Genomic DNA, 13,819 nt, shown 5'->3' with positions numbered 1-13,819 from the left:
CTAGTTTGTTTTGGTGACATTATGTTTCCTAAACTTTAGTTTGTGTATATATCATATTTAAATAACGTTCCATATTTATAAAAAAACACATTGCATTATCCTTTTCATCTCAAATAATCTTCCTTAAACTTTGATGGTCAAAGGGGCAGTACCTCAGTTACTCGTTGTATGTGGTTTTCAGTGGACACAACTATCCACTAAACCGATGGAATGCAATGTTACCGATTGTACAGAAAAGTTTGACAAACCTAATTAAGGATGTTGGCTGTTGTTTCAAATTAATAACCTTTTAAAAAAAAGACTGTTATAAATTGATTGTACATGTATATTAATAACGGTACTAAAAGGGCACAAAATAGGGATGTGTCCTTGTTTTTGATATAACAGCCATTTAAAATTTGACGGGAAATGATTTCCTCTACACTATTCATAAATTTAACATTGGCGCCCTTTTTCCTTTCAAAAACTATATTAAGGTTTTACTAAGATTTTCAAAAGCGGGTTACTAAACAATATGTTATAAAGTTAAGAAAAGCAGGAGTTAGCGGGCAAAATTATAATGGCAATCCATTGATAAAACCACAGGATTTCGAATATCTGACAAAAAGTACAAATCAATTATTACAATCAGAGAACATCCTGAAATAACAAAGTGATTTTAATATAAAATTTATTGTATGTTTACCAGATACATAGATAAATAATAACAGCATATGAATTTAAAAAAAAACCACAAATATATGTTGAACAACACACAGCAATTACGATTTACTTTTATGGATGTAATATTGCCTCGGTTAGGGTGAGTGCCAAGATCTCGACACGTTAAAGAACGTTTGCAACAACTCTCTGAATAGGCCGTATGCGGCCTGCCTGTTAATATGCCCGTTCTTCATCCCGGTTGTCTAACCTTGCAGCACCTAACTCTATTCCTTTAACTTTACGTTCCGCTATATAGATGATGTTCTCTCACTAAATAATACAAAATTTGGTGACTATGTTAAACGAATCTATCCCATCGAACTTGAGATAAAGGACACTACAGATACAGTTAAGTCTGCCTCATATCTTGACTTACATCTAGAAATTGACAATGAGGGTCGGTTGAAAACAAAACTTTACGACAAAAGAGATGATTTCAGCTTCCCAATTGTGAACTTTCCATTTCTATGTAGCAACATTCCAGCAGCGCCTGCATACGGAGTATATATCTCCCAATTGATACGATATTCCCGGGCTTGTATTTCCTATCATGATTTCCTTGATAGAGGATTGCTGCTCACAAGGAAGCTATTAAACCAAGAGTTCCAAATGGTGAAGTTGAAATCATCCCTTCGTAAATTTTACGGGCGCCATCACGAGTTGGTTGACCGCTATGGAATAACCGTTTTACAGATGATATCGGATATGTTCCTTATGTCGTAACTACAATACCCTTCCCTTTTCACGAATGTGACCTACCGAATTAGACTATTTACCTAATTTGTAATAACATAAGCAAAACGACGGGTGCCACATGTGAAGCAGGATCTGCTTACCTTTCCGGAGCACCTGAGATCACCCCCAGTTTTTGGTGGGGTTCGTGTTGCTTAGTCTTTAGTTTTCTATGTTGTGTCATCTGTACTATTATTTGTCTGTTTGTCATTTTATTTTTGGTCATGGCGTTGTCAGTTTGTTTTCGATCTGTGAGTTTGACTGTCCCTCTGGTATCTTTCGTCCCTCTTCTATTTGTTCTCGACCCGAATATGTATGAACTGAGTTTCACTCTACGTTAAGCAAGCATGTAACGATCAATCAATCTATGATTTGTTACCTTTTAACGTCGTGACATTATTCAAAATTGCAATGTCTGCAATCTGCTGTATGCTAAACAAATGTACATGTCACTTAAAAATTTTAAGTTGGTGGTCAATAATAACTACATACCTTAGTCCCTTTAAACGTCCCACTGTAGTCATTCCCATTTAAATCAAACACGATATTGCATCGTTCGTGATTTTCCATAATACTATTCATTTCCCGTTAAAATGTGCGATTACAAATTTATAAAGAAATATATATATATATATAAAACATACAACGTTTTTAATCTCTAGGCGCTAGTTTATCACTCTCAATTGTAACAAACAGTATCCTCTTTTACACCATATGCCATTTACATTTGATTGGGAAGTTTATACATTGTTTTAAGAGAAAAACAATATATTTTAAATGAAATTAAACCATTTTGTTTTTATTTTTAAGAACATATATTAAGTATAATGTTTGTCTGCAAGTCATGTAACTATTTGAATTAGAAAACAATGTGGATAATCTTCAAATGTGGTAAATAGCATTTGTAAGTAGCAAAAGAGAATTCTTAAGTTAATTTTCTAAATTGCAGTTCGCATACCAGACTGTGGTATTTTAACGATTAAGTCGATTTTTTCTGTTGCTTGTATTTCTCTTACACTGTCTACTTCCATATCACAAATCCGCCATGTTTCTTCATCGTTGTTTATCTTTTCTTTGAGTCTAGATTGAAAACAAATGTTTTCGGATAATTGATCAAAATCCGGTTCAACTGGATTCTTGAATAAAATATCAGATTTCATCAGGATCCAGGGTACGAAACCACCGGCAATGGTCGCTAGGAGCTGATTTGAAATGGAAATGCTGTACGTTTCACCAAATGCCAGCACTATAAGCGTCACAAAGATAAGGAACATAACTATGGACATAAAACGTCGGAATGATTTCATTATCTGTTCATGAACAGGACCCGGACACGATGGGTGATCAATCTGACAAGCTTTCCGGAAAAAAGCTCGTTCTATATATAGATTGTCATACTTATCCAGAAGCAATACTACGCCTTTCGTTGTCAACATGGGCTTTCCATTATTATTGACGAAAAACTCCGCATTGCATTTGGCGTGTTTTACCAGGAAGGCGGTATTAGTTTGGTGGGTAGAATCAAGATCAGCAACAAGTTGTAGTTCATCTTTGTTTTCGTTTTGTAATATGCGCAAAATTACCTTCGTATATTTCAAATATATACCACTATTCCCTTCAAAGCATTTTTGGAAGTAAAACCAGGCGATAGAAAATGCAGAAACTAATTGAATTGCATGGGATGAGTTTAAAATAAGACCTATCATTGTATATACCGCAACATCGATTAGGAAAACTACACACTCTACCGTTATTAAGCCAATGGAACAAACTGCTAAAATGGAGAACAGAATTTGTACGAATCTTATGATTTTCCCGCGACTTTTACGATATTCAATATATCCTATGTCAAATGTGTTCTGAATTGGATCTGTAAAGAACGTTAAAAGTGGGAACCTGTGTTGTTTTATGCTGACGCTGCAAGATCGAAAATCCGGAATGGTGTCGAAAACGATGATCCAAAACAACGAAACACAAAGTCTGATTGTGGGGAATATGTGATAGCAAACGACAATAACAACGTATGGCAATGTTATTGGCCAAAATATCACGCCTAGAAAAAATCCGAAAATACCACCGCTCTTTATTGGAATACTAAGCGTATTGATTGCCCAAAAGAAAACCTTTTTCATTTTTGCTGAATCGTTCATACCATGAAAGCAAATTTGCAACATCTCCTTTGTCAAATATTTGACATTTTTACTCATAAACCTGAAGGAAATCCATTCCAATGCTAGAATGATGTAGCAAGCTATAAATAGTACGTGAATAGGTGTAAGATAGAACATCAAGTTCTCGTGTAATCTTAACTTTAAATTCCTCTTTTCTGCTGCTGCAAGACGTTCATTTCTAAGTGAATATTCGTAGAGGTAATAGACACATATTCGGAACACCCAAGGGGAGCAAACAACTGCCGCGAGAATGATATGCATAAATACGCGTAAGCATTTGTACCAAGGATATTCCTTTCCGAACGGCTTACAACAGCCGAGTACATTTCGATAGCAACAGTTATATGGGTTTTTCCTAATCCAAATATTTCTATCATATTTCTTTCTTCGTCCACATTTGATGAACAAATTATAACAAATGTGTAATAACCCAGTTTCAATTTTACTTTCAGAAATTATTTCTCTGTGTTTAACCTTGAAATGTAATTGACTTATGACTATTTCGTAAAACCCATTACGAGACATTTTTTCCAAAGTACTTTGAAAATATTTCCCGAAGGTATATTCTGATACAATCTTATCTTCGTCTTCCTCTGGTTTATTTTTAACGAATCTTGCCAGGTAAACTAGACGCCTTAAGCCATTCTGTTTCCATGAAAGGTCAGTTCCCGTCTTTTTACACCTAATTTGTAATGGTTCAGCTAGACGATGGACGAATTCTAGCTTTCTTTTGTATAAAGAAGACGGTATCAGAAGGGGACAATACAGTATAACGAGAACTACAACTATATAAGAGCAAATGTCAATCATTCTCATCGGTAAATTCTTCCTAACGACATAACACTCAACCGTGTCCGCACCTAAAGAACAGCATTCATGATCAAATTCCGCAAAACCAGAGTCGTTCCGGATATGGACATTGCAAACTTCTTCATTTGTACCGATATGCTGAAGCAAGAACATCCGAATAATTAATTCGAATTCTGAAGCGTTCATTCCTTTCAAGCAGTCGTGTGGAAATTGTGTTAATCTGATGTTGTTCCGTTTAGTGTGCACACTTAAAGATTTTAATGAAAGGATTTCATAGATAGATCTTAACTGTAACAATCCACTTCCATATGTTCCCGATGTTATGATCCATTCGTGTGGATTGTACAAAGTGATGGTGTCGTGTAGAACTAACATGTTCGTCGTGTTTTGAAAGTCCAGTGTAATGTGAAGAAGTTTCGCAGATGTATTGACTCGACTTTGACCATCTTTCTCGTCTTCAAAGGATACTTTACAAAAGGCCTCTGGAATAAAAACAAAACTCATCAATGATACCAGTCTTGTAATTTTGTAAGCCAAAACGCGCGTTTTGTCTACATAAGACTTATTATTATAAGACCGTGAATACTAGTAAAAAAGAATGTGATCGGTCATTTAACCATTAGTGATATTGCAAAAAGTATCCTTTGTGATTTTTGTGTTGATGGTTGCTGTCACATCAATGCAAACTCTTCTGTTCAGTGTTTTGTGTTGTTTTAACTTTACACGTCAAATATTTATGAATTAATATAGAAATAGTCATCCTTAACCTGATTTATCTTATATTGGTGTAAGTTGTTTTAACGTTATGGGTCGTCTTTTGGTTAAGTAATTCTCGAATACCGCCCATTTAAATGTCTTTACTTTTAGGAAGTGACGTCCATTTTCATTAGGGTTCTGATAAAGAACGGTTGAGATTTACACTACACAAGTGTTTGTCAATCACATTCAAGAATAAGTTGACCGATACGATGCGTCTATGACGAAAGGCATATTTTGTTACTAGTATCATAATGTTTAAATTATGATAAAGCTCAAACGATCTGTAAATTTGTCTATTGTGTTCTATTTCTTTTCTTGACATTTTGACTGCAGTCTTGATACACATGGTATGCTTACCCTGACGACGGACTTGCCCTATGTCAAATTTGGGTACATGTAATTGCATTAGTTCTTTTTGTTGTATCGCAATTTCTATATTCGGAATCCATTTAGATTTGATCATCAGTAGCCTACTGTTGTATCTTACTTTGCATGTGCATGTGCATATATAGTTTATTATTTATATCATTAAAACATCCCACTATCAAGCTTCATTTCCCTACGCTTTTTTTTACGTTGCGCGTTTCTCTTGACTATTTTTTTTTTGTCATGCGCTGACGTTTTTTGACTTTTTAAGCAGCAGACATTGTTGGCCTCTATGTGTCATTCGATCGCTGTTTCATTGATATATACATAACGCCTCATCGTGTTCATTTTAGAATATAAAATATTCTATTTATATTCATTTTTATTTATTGGAACATCTTGTTTCCTTTTACATATTTCTCTTTGAATTTGAGATTCATCTAGTAGCTCCAACAATATGTCTTTGTAAATTGTCGAGAAAGACCTTTCGTAGTCATGGGAATAATTGTAAAACCCCGCAAAAAAATTAATAAAAAACTGATTTTGCTTGATTGATTTATTCCATTTATCATTTCCAATTTCACAGGCCAACCATTTATATAAATAATAAGTACATTGTATCAACCCTGACCAAAGTATTGATTGAATTTTGTTTACTTAACGTCAAGTGGCATTATTTCGTGTCATCCAAGACAAAATAACTTAACAAATTAATACAATTGGCACGTGACTGGGGAATTGAAATATGGTTTCTTATGTATGCTTCCGACTTGCAGTAAAACCTTGTCAAAGTGGGGCGTCCGTTTAGCTTTGCGGGATGTACATGTGTACAGCCACTTCTGGTCAGATAGGGAAGTTAAGCCACTGCACGTTTAACAATCAACAATCAACCAATCAATCAATAGGCACGTTTTGACTAGTGGGTCGACCGATACGACGGAAATCCCATCAGCACGGGAGAAAAATAAAATAAAATAAAATGGGAAAATAAATCCTCTATTATATATAAATAGGCAATCATTTATTATGATTACGAATACCAACAAGCTACTTTGAAAACATTATATGAACATTTGAATTGTTTCGATAAAACTCTTCCACCTTATCACATAATATGCATACAGAGTTACACATCTGTTGTGCAGTGTTCATGTACTAAATCACTTAGAAATTTCAGATACAATGACAAGGACAAAACAAGTTTTCCAGTAACAAAAGCAAAATGATAAGATTGTCTTCTGTTTGATTCCTGTGTCAAGTAACAAATGAAAACACAGTCTGAAAGCAGTCATCCTTTTACGTCCTTATAGTTACTGCAACCAGATATTCAATCTCATGTTGCCTTTGGTTCGTGTTATTCTTTGTAAACAAACGTTGTTTTTTTTCAATACTGAAAAAGTACTTTATTGAAATAAACATTCAAGAAAAAAAGATCAAACATCTTTTGATTTTAAATCACGTCTGTGTTAACTCTGTAATTATACATCAGCTTCGATTAAAAATGATGGCTAAATTTCTGGCTTGCAACGGTTTTGTGGCATATACTAAAATTAAGGATAACATAATTCCCGCAATGTTGGAGTAGTTAAATAAATAGGAATTATATTATTCTGAAACGGAAACCATCTGTTGGATTATGATCATAATTACAGGGATAACACCATATAAGGACAATCAATAGAAGAGGCGTAGTTGTATTAAGTCAGGAATATGACAGTTGTTATCCATTTGCTTGATGTGTTTGCGCTTTTGATTTTGCCATTTGATTAGGGACTTTCCGTTTTGAATTTTCCTCGGAGTTCGGTATTTTTGTCATTTTACTTTTTTTCAGTATTTGCAAAGGAGGTAATCTTTTGCAACTAGCCTCTCCGGTGGAAATATTTTCTTTAATCAATGTTTCAGGTTATGTGGAGAATAAACTCATCATAAATATCAGGATTAAAATTTTGTATGCCAGACGTGATTTTCGTCTACAAAAGACTCATCAGTGACGTTCGAATAAAACAAGGCCGATACATGGAGGGAATGCATTGCTCATTTCCTTTCAATTAATTTTGTTATCAAAGTTTGTTGATCGTTTGACCACGCCTTTAAAATCTTACCTGTATGGTTTTTCGTAACACCATTGACTGTCACAAATGTCAGCAAAACAAAAATAAACTGAATAATTCTTACTATTAGTTTAGAACACATTTTCCTTTGGTAATGTTTTTTGGTGTAGTCTTGCTGAAATAAAAACATTGTGTTATTAAAATTTACTATATGGTAAGAGGTTTATTATTTGTCAATTTCTCCTGTTTACCTTTTATGAATTTTTAATTCATTGTAAATAAACAAGGCCAAAGTTGTATTTGCCGTTGTTATATGTATGCATGCTGGTAGTCGTTGAATGGTCTGAGGTAAACAAATCTTATCTTATTATGAAACAAAAATGTGATTTTAAAGCGGCGTTAGCTAGATTTTGGCATTTGATGTTGAAATTTTTTTTAATTAAGTCTTTATATTTAACATGTTTAAAACATTTACATGTTTGGAATATTGAATAATATTTTGCTATTATCAGTCAAGTATGGTTCAATTTTGTATTACATGTTAAAATATTCCCGAGCGACTGTCGCATTGTTATCCTGCATTAGTTTGACCTTTGATGTTGTCAATAAAATATAGTTGCACATGTGAAAAAATGAAATGTGAAGAAAAAAATCGAACCCATAGGAAGACCGCTTAAGTTAACGTATTAAACCCGATAAAAAAATCCCAATCATTCCTATATAGAAAATGCGTGTAGTTACCTTCTTTTTGTATCCAAACTGAGCATGGACAATTGTCATTTTACTGTTGTACGTGCATATCTCCGATTTTATATTGAGTTCTCGGGGTTACATGCACATTGACAACCTTGGGAGCTAAATTTCATCGTGTAAGTCTAAAAGTGTTGTATGTCTACTTTTGAAAAAAAAAAAAAAAAAAAAATATTCTGTCGCCGTACTCCCATTGAATTGTATTTGCTCATTAATCTAATTGGACACCAGAAGTTCAGAAGAAATGTTTTATGGTGTTGTTTTTCCACTTTTATGTATTTCCACTATTTGTCCGCTATATTTGCTGTAAAACATTTGTTTAAAAAATTATCTTAGTAGTACTATGCTAAAATTGTTTGCATAATTTGAACTCAATCCATGAGCAATTCGTAGAAAAATAAGCATTTATTCAGTAGTTGTCGTTTGTTGATGTGGTTCATAAGTGTTTCTCTTTTCTCTTTTTTTATATAGATTAGACCGTTGGTTTTCCCGTTTGAATGGTTTTACACTAGTAATTTTTGGGGTCCTTTATAGCTTGCTGTTTGGTGTGAGCCAAGGCTCCGTGTTGAAGACCGTACCTTGACCTATGATGGTTTACTTTTATAAATTTTGACTTGGTTGGAGAGTTGTCTCATTGGCACTCATACCACATCTTCTTATATCTATTTAAGAATTGAGGATATTGCACAGTTAAAAACAAATATAATATATTTCCATAAGAAATATGGGAATTAATTTCTAAACCAACATTGCTTGTCGTGTAGTAATCCGTCTCCAGAAAAGGAGGTCAGTTATTTATTTGAGGTGCTTGTCTGTTAAAACAAACAATCAAACAAAAAATTACTTTTCTTGTATATGTCCTTGATCATTAATTATATTATATATATTTATTGCTTTATAGTTTGCTAAATATGAAAAACAAATGTTTAAAAATTGGCATAAAACTCTATGTAGGTTTTGTTACTTGTAGAGTTGTTTTCTTTGGCAAGTTTTCAAATTTGACTTGACGCAAAACGAATAAAAAACCCGAACAAAGCTTAAACGATCCTTTTTTTCAATTTGAGACAGTGTCTGCTTTCGTGGTTTATACTGATTGCGGGATCTGTATGTAAGGATTTATATTATTTCTACTCATTGATTAAAACTCTGCTATTGTAACTGATTGAACTTATCAAATAGCATATTAACATTAGCTCATGCTAATATCACTAGATCGGATTATTATTATTATTTGAAACAAGAGAAGATATTTTACGTAGAACATGTAGTATATTGCCGCTTTGCCTAGTGTCAAGTCGAATCTGATTGAAGATTAATTGGTGAATTCTTTACGCCGCATCAGCACAAAAAAGGCTATATTGCGGTGACAGCCAATTTAAAAAGGTCTTTTAATTTACTAAAACTTTAGGTTAAAGCGAAATTACTTATTTACAAATACAATTCCCAATACAATAAAGTGGTAAAACTTTTAAAATCATTTTACACGTTTACAACGTATTCATATTTTGGAATATATTCAAATATATTTTTAAAATGAAACAAATATAATTAAATAAATCAAACATATTGACATTAAAATATTTTCTTCAGATATCGGAAGAGTCAATTTATTCAATTAAAATTGTATGCTTGCAATCGCACGGTATACAATCTGGTTGAATCTGATCGTTTGGTTTGGTATGAAACATGTTATAAGTCACAACATGACAGAAACAGAAAGGATTGTAAATTTAGTTTTTCTATTGGTTTATATCCAATTAAAATTGAACTGATTAAAGGCTTGAAGATTTTAATTAATATTGTTTTACCGGATTTATTGTTGTAGACGTCTTTGTGTCTTTCGAGTATCTTGCTCGATGGTGAATATCATGCAGAGGGCGGCCATTTGGCTGTTGTATAAATTAATTTGCAACCGTTTTAGTCATAGACTTGCCTCTATCTTTTCAAGGTAGACCCTAAATGCAATTGTTTCCATATGTGGCCGGTTACATAGGCAAGACATTTCCCCTTCCAACATGCATTTTATTTTATTTAATTCTATTACACCCAAAACACCAATTGTCCGTCCTTTTTACATTGAAGTACCCCTTCCATTGACGTATTGCTCTGTTAATTCAGTCATGAACTTCCATTAATTAAATAATCAATATATCGATTCGGTTTTTTATCGTTTCTTTTTCAGAGGACATTGCATCTAAGCTTGGTGAGAGTACTAATCAAAATGAATACTTATGTCTTGTCATATTTTTACTTACCTAATATCAGTTATATTTGTAATGTAAATATATGGTGTTACGTTATCAATTTCTTATATCATGCAAGGCAATTATCCAACCTTTTTTTCTCTTCTTATAGGTTTTCGTATTTGTAAACACAGTTTTTGCTTAAGTCTTCAAGTAACTTAAGTTGTCGTTTCAGATTGTAAAGTTATATATAAAAAGTAAAATCACAAAAATACTGAACTCCGAGGAAAATTCAATCGGAAAGTCCCTAATCACATGGCAAAATCAAATGACAAAACACATCAAACGAATGGACAACAACTGTCATATTCCTGACTATGATTTGATATCTATATTGGACTATATCTGATTATGAGAGATATCGCAGCAAATTGAAAAATGTTTCCTTACACGTGTGTATTTCGAAGAAATAAAGAGATTTTATCATTGAAAGGTTTCGACACCCAAGAAAAAAGGTTTTAGTACTCAATTGCTATAATAATAAATGTTATCAACTCAGTAATAATCATAACTTGATTAATCACTTGAAGTGCTAGACGCCATTTCATCGGTTTCAAAGTGTTAAGAGCTTGATTCCATGTCAGAACTGTCTTCTCTTTTCCACGAAAGAGGTGGAAAATTTAGCTCGTATAAATTTATAATGTAAATTCGACATAGGAACATACATTTAATCAAGACAGCTGAGGAAAGTGTTTAAAATTTGTCAACATTCCAATTACATAAAATATAAACAAATTTTACGATATTTGTTGGATACCGTTTACTAATTTATATGAAATTATGTGGCCAGTTTTGGTTTCGTCTGAATACGACTTTATAACCGATATAAATGGACGGGAGAGGGGGTGTTTCAACCTACAAATATGGGTACATGGTTTGAAAAACACAGCCATTCATATATTGATATATTTGATAAGAAAATTACAACCCATTTATATGTATTTCCAAGTCATCTTTTTTCAATGAGATGTTAACCTCATGGGATCCGTGATTCATAATAGAGATAAAAAGACCAGAACACAATTAGTACAGACATCTTACTAGAAGATGAACATGTATGACCCGTTGACATATAAATTTCTACCCATTTATATATAAGCTCCATGAAATTGCACCCCAATGACATATTTGGCATACTAAAGAGTGATTCATACCAGCGGCACGTGCCGTCTTTGTATACCTTAATATAGGAAGACGACACCCCGTGTATAAATAATATTGCTATTGATTGAGATTATACACAGAATATAAAAAAAATGGAAGCCATATATTAAACTCGATTAACAGTTAGTACACCATGTCTCACCAGTAGTTTACCAACATCTCGACAAACACGACCACTTGAGTAATAAACAACTAAAGGTTTTGTGATTTAAATCAATCATTTTATTTGGCAACACTTCACAAAGTACACATTTGTCTTGCTTTGTGCACTTAACGTATTGAATCGATATTATTTTACAATTAAGTTTGAAGTGTTTCCTATACGTACCACAAAATGAACTTGCATCGTTGTCAATATAATGGAATTTGATGCGACTGTCATACAAGTGAGAGGTTTAGCGCTTTAAAACCACTAAAACCAAGTCAGGAATATGACAGTTCTTGTCCATTTGTTTGATGTGTTTGTGCTTTTGATTTTGCCATTTGATTAGGGACTTTCCGTTTTGAATTTTCCTCGGAGTTCAGTATTTTTGTGATTTAACTTTTTGCTAATAAGATAATTGTTAATTTATGCATTCAAGTTAAGAGATGTTCACTTTAATGCTGCAACCCCCGAAAAATTTAAACAAAAGAAACCAAACATGCCACAAAATAGGCAATGCACTCTTCAGACTACATGACTCCCAGATATACAGTTTGTGCATTCAGTAAATGTCTATTGGTGTCAAAACAGAATTTCAAGTTATGCCCAAACAAGTACAAAACTTGTATCCAATGCTACAAGACTTCTCAGTTGTTTTTTTTTTAACAGGGCAAAGCAAATGACAAATTTTCCACCTCCGTCGTGATAGTTCTAACAAGGAATCAAACTCTTGATAATTTGACACTTGCTCATCGGGTTTGCACTTACCTGAACAACACGACAGGTGCCCCGGTTGGAGCGGGATCTGCTTATCCTTTTGGAGAACCTGAGATCATCCCTGGGTTTCAATGGGGTTCTTTTTGTTTAGTCTTAAGTTTTCTATTTTGTGTTTTGTGTACTAGTGTTAGTATTTTCGTCGTTTTTCGTATTTCGCCGTTGCATTGTCAGTTTGTTTTCGACTTATTAGTTTGAATGTCCCTTTGGTATCTTTCGCTTTGCTTTTGAAACCGATGAATTAGTGTCTAACATTTATGTAACAGTTTAAAATGTAAATCAAGTTGTCGTGTTTACACTGAGCTTGTAACATTTAGGAATATACAAAATGCTTGTATCAAATATTCATTCACTTTTTGTGTAAAGAGTTATTCTAATTTAGAATATTGCAAATCGCTCTCGACTTAAGAATTTGTAGGGCTTGTTATGTCCTTATTGTGAAATATAAACGTAAATCATGTTCTTAGTAAGAGATTGTCCTATTGTTTAGGCCTACGTACAGTTCAAAACAATGAATTTTTATAATCAAGTACAAGAGCCCGAAGCACATGAGTCAATTTGAAGAAATTAAATTGTATGGTTGAAACTGATTAAATAAAGAGCTGCACCATGAGCGCATGATACGCCCTTCGTCATTTTAGCTCGTCCATATGCTTTAAATGAATTTATATGATCAATTTGAAATACTGTGAGGACTGAAATTCATTTAAAAAACCAACAGGGAGCTTATTTCAAAAGATATAAACAAGCCACCAGTTTCATTAAAACTGCTCAAAGCGTTTTTTAGTTATAGTCCGAAAACTAGAAAATCACCCCTTTTTATGAAAAAAGTCCCCAAACTCCAAGACCAGAAATTAAAAAAAATCGAAATGGGAACTTATGTCAATATATATAAACACTTCACCAAAGTTTCATGAAAACTGTTCAAAGCATTTTGGGTTATAGTCAGAAAACTGGAAAATCGCTCATCTTTTATGAATAAAAAAAGGGAGCTAACGTCAGTAGATATACAAAAATCATCAAATTTTCATGAAAAATAGTGGAAGCGTTTATGAGTTATTGTCCGAAGTGTTGACGGTACACCATAATAGGTCTTCAAAATTACTAAAAAAATAAAAGGAAAGAGTTCCAATGTCCCCCGCGTACCACATATTT

The 13,819-nt window shown here is 33.3% G+C and overlaps 1 protein-coding gene across 1 annotated transcript; it reads right to left on the bottom strand.

The window, feature by feature from the left end:
- Nucleotides 1–640: 640 nt before the first annotated feature.
- On the bottom strand, nucleotides 641–10,736 carry LOC127721463 (uncharacterized). The gene is made up of 3 exons (XM_052228206.1): nucleotides 10,597–10,736; nucleotides 7,643–7,766; nucleotides 641–4,897 (listed from the first exon to the last, which is right to left on the bottom strand). The coding sequence occupies exons 2-3, from the start codon at nucleotides 7,731–7,733 to the stop codon at nucleotides 2,373–2,375; spliced, it is 2,616 nt and encodes an 871-aa protein (XP_052084166.1). The 5' UTR covers nucleotides 7,734–7,766; nucleotides 10,597–10,736; the 3' UTR covers nucleotides 641–2,372.
- Between the last annotated feature and the right edge of the window lie 3,083 nt (nucleotides 10,737–13,819).

Source organism: Mytilus californianus, unplaced genomic scaffold (assembly GCF_021869535.1).
Source record: "Mytilus californianus isolate M0D057914Y unplaced genomic scaffold, xbMytCali1.0.p SCAF_12, whole genome shotgun sequence".
Taxonomy (NCBI): domain Eukaryota; kingdom Metazoa; phylum Mollusca; class Bivalvia; order Mytilida; family Mytilidae; genus Mytilus; species Mytilus californianus.
Note: the sequence above shows the minus strand (reverse complement) of the source record. Positions and strands in the feature narration are given on the sequence as shown.

Excerpts from the sequence above, each read along its gene's own strand:
- LOC127721463 (XM_052228206.1), bottom strand. The coding sequence starts at position 7,733 with ATGTGTTCTAAACTAATAGTAAGAATTATTCAGTTTATTTTTGTTTTG. Across the intron at positions 4,898-7,642 it reads TGTTACGAAAAACCATACAG|AGGCCTTTTGTAAAGTATCC; the intron begins GTAAGATTTTAA and ends TTTTTATTCCAG.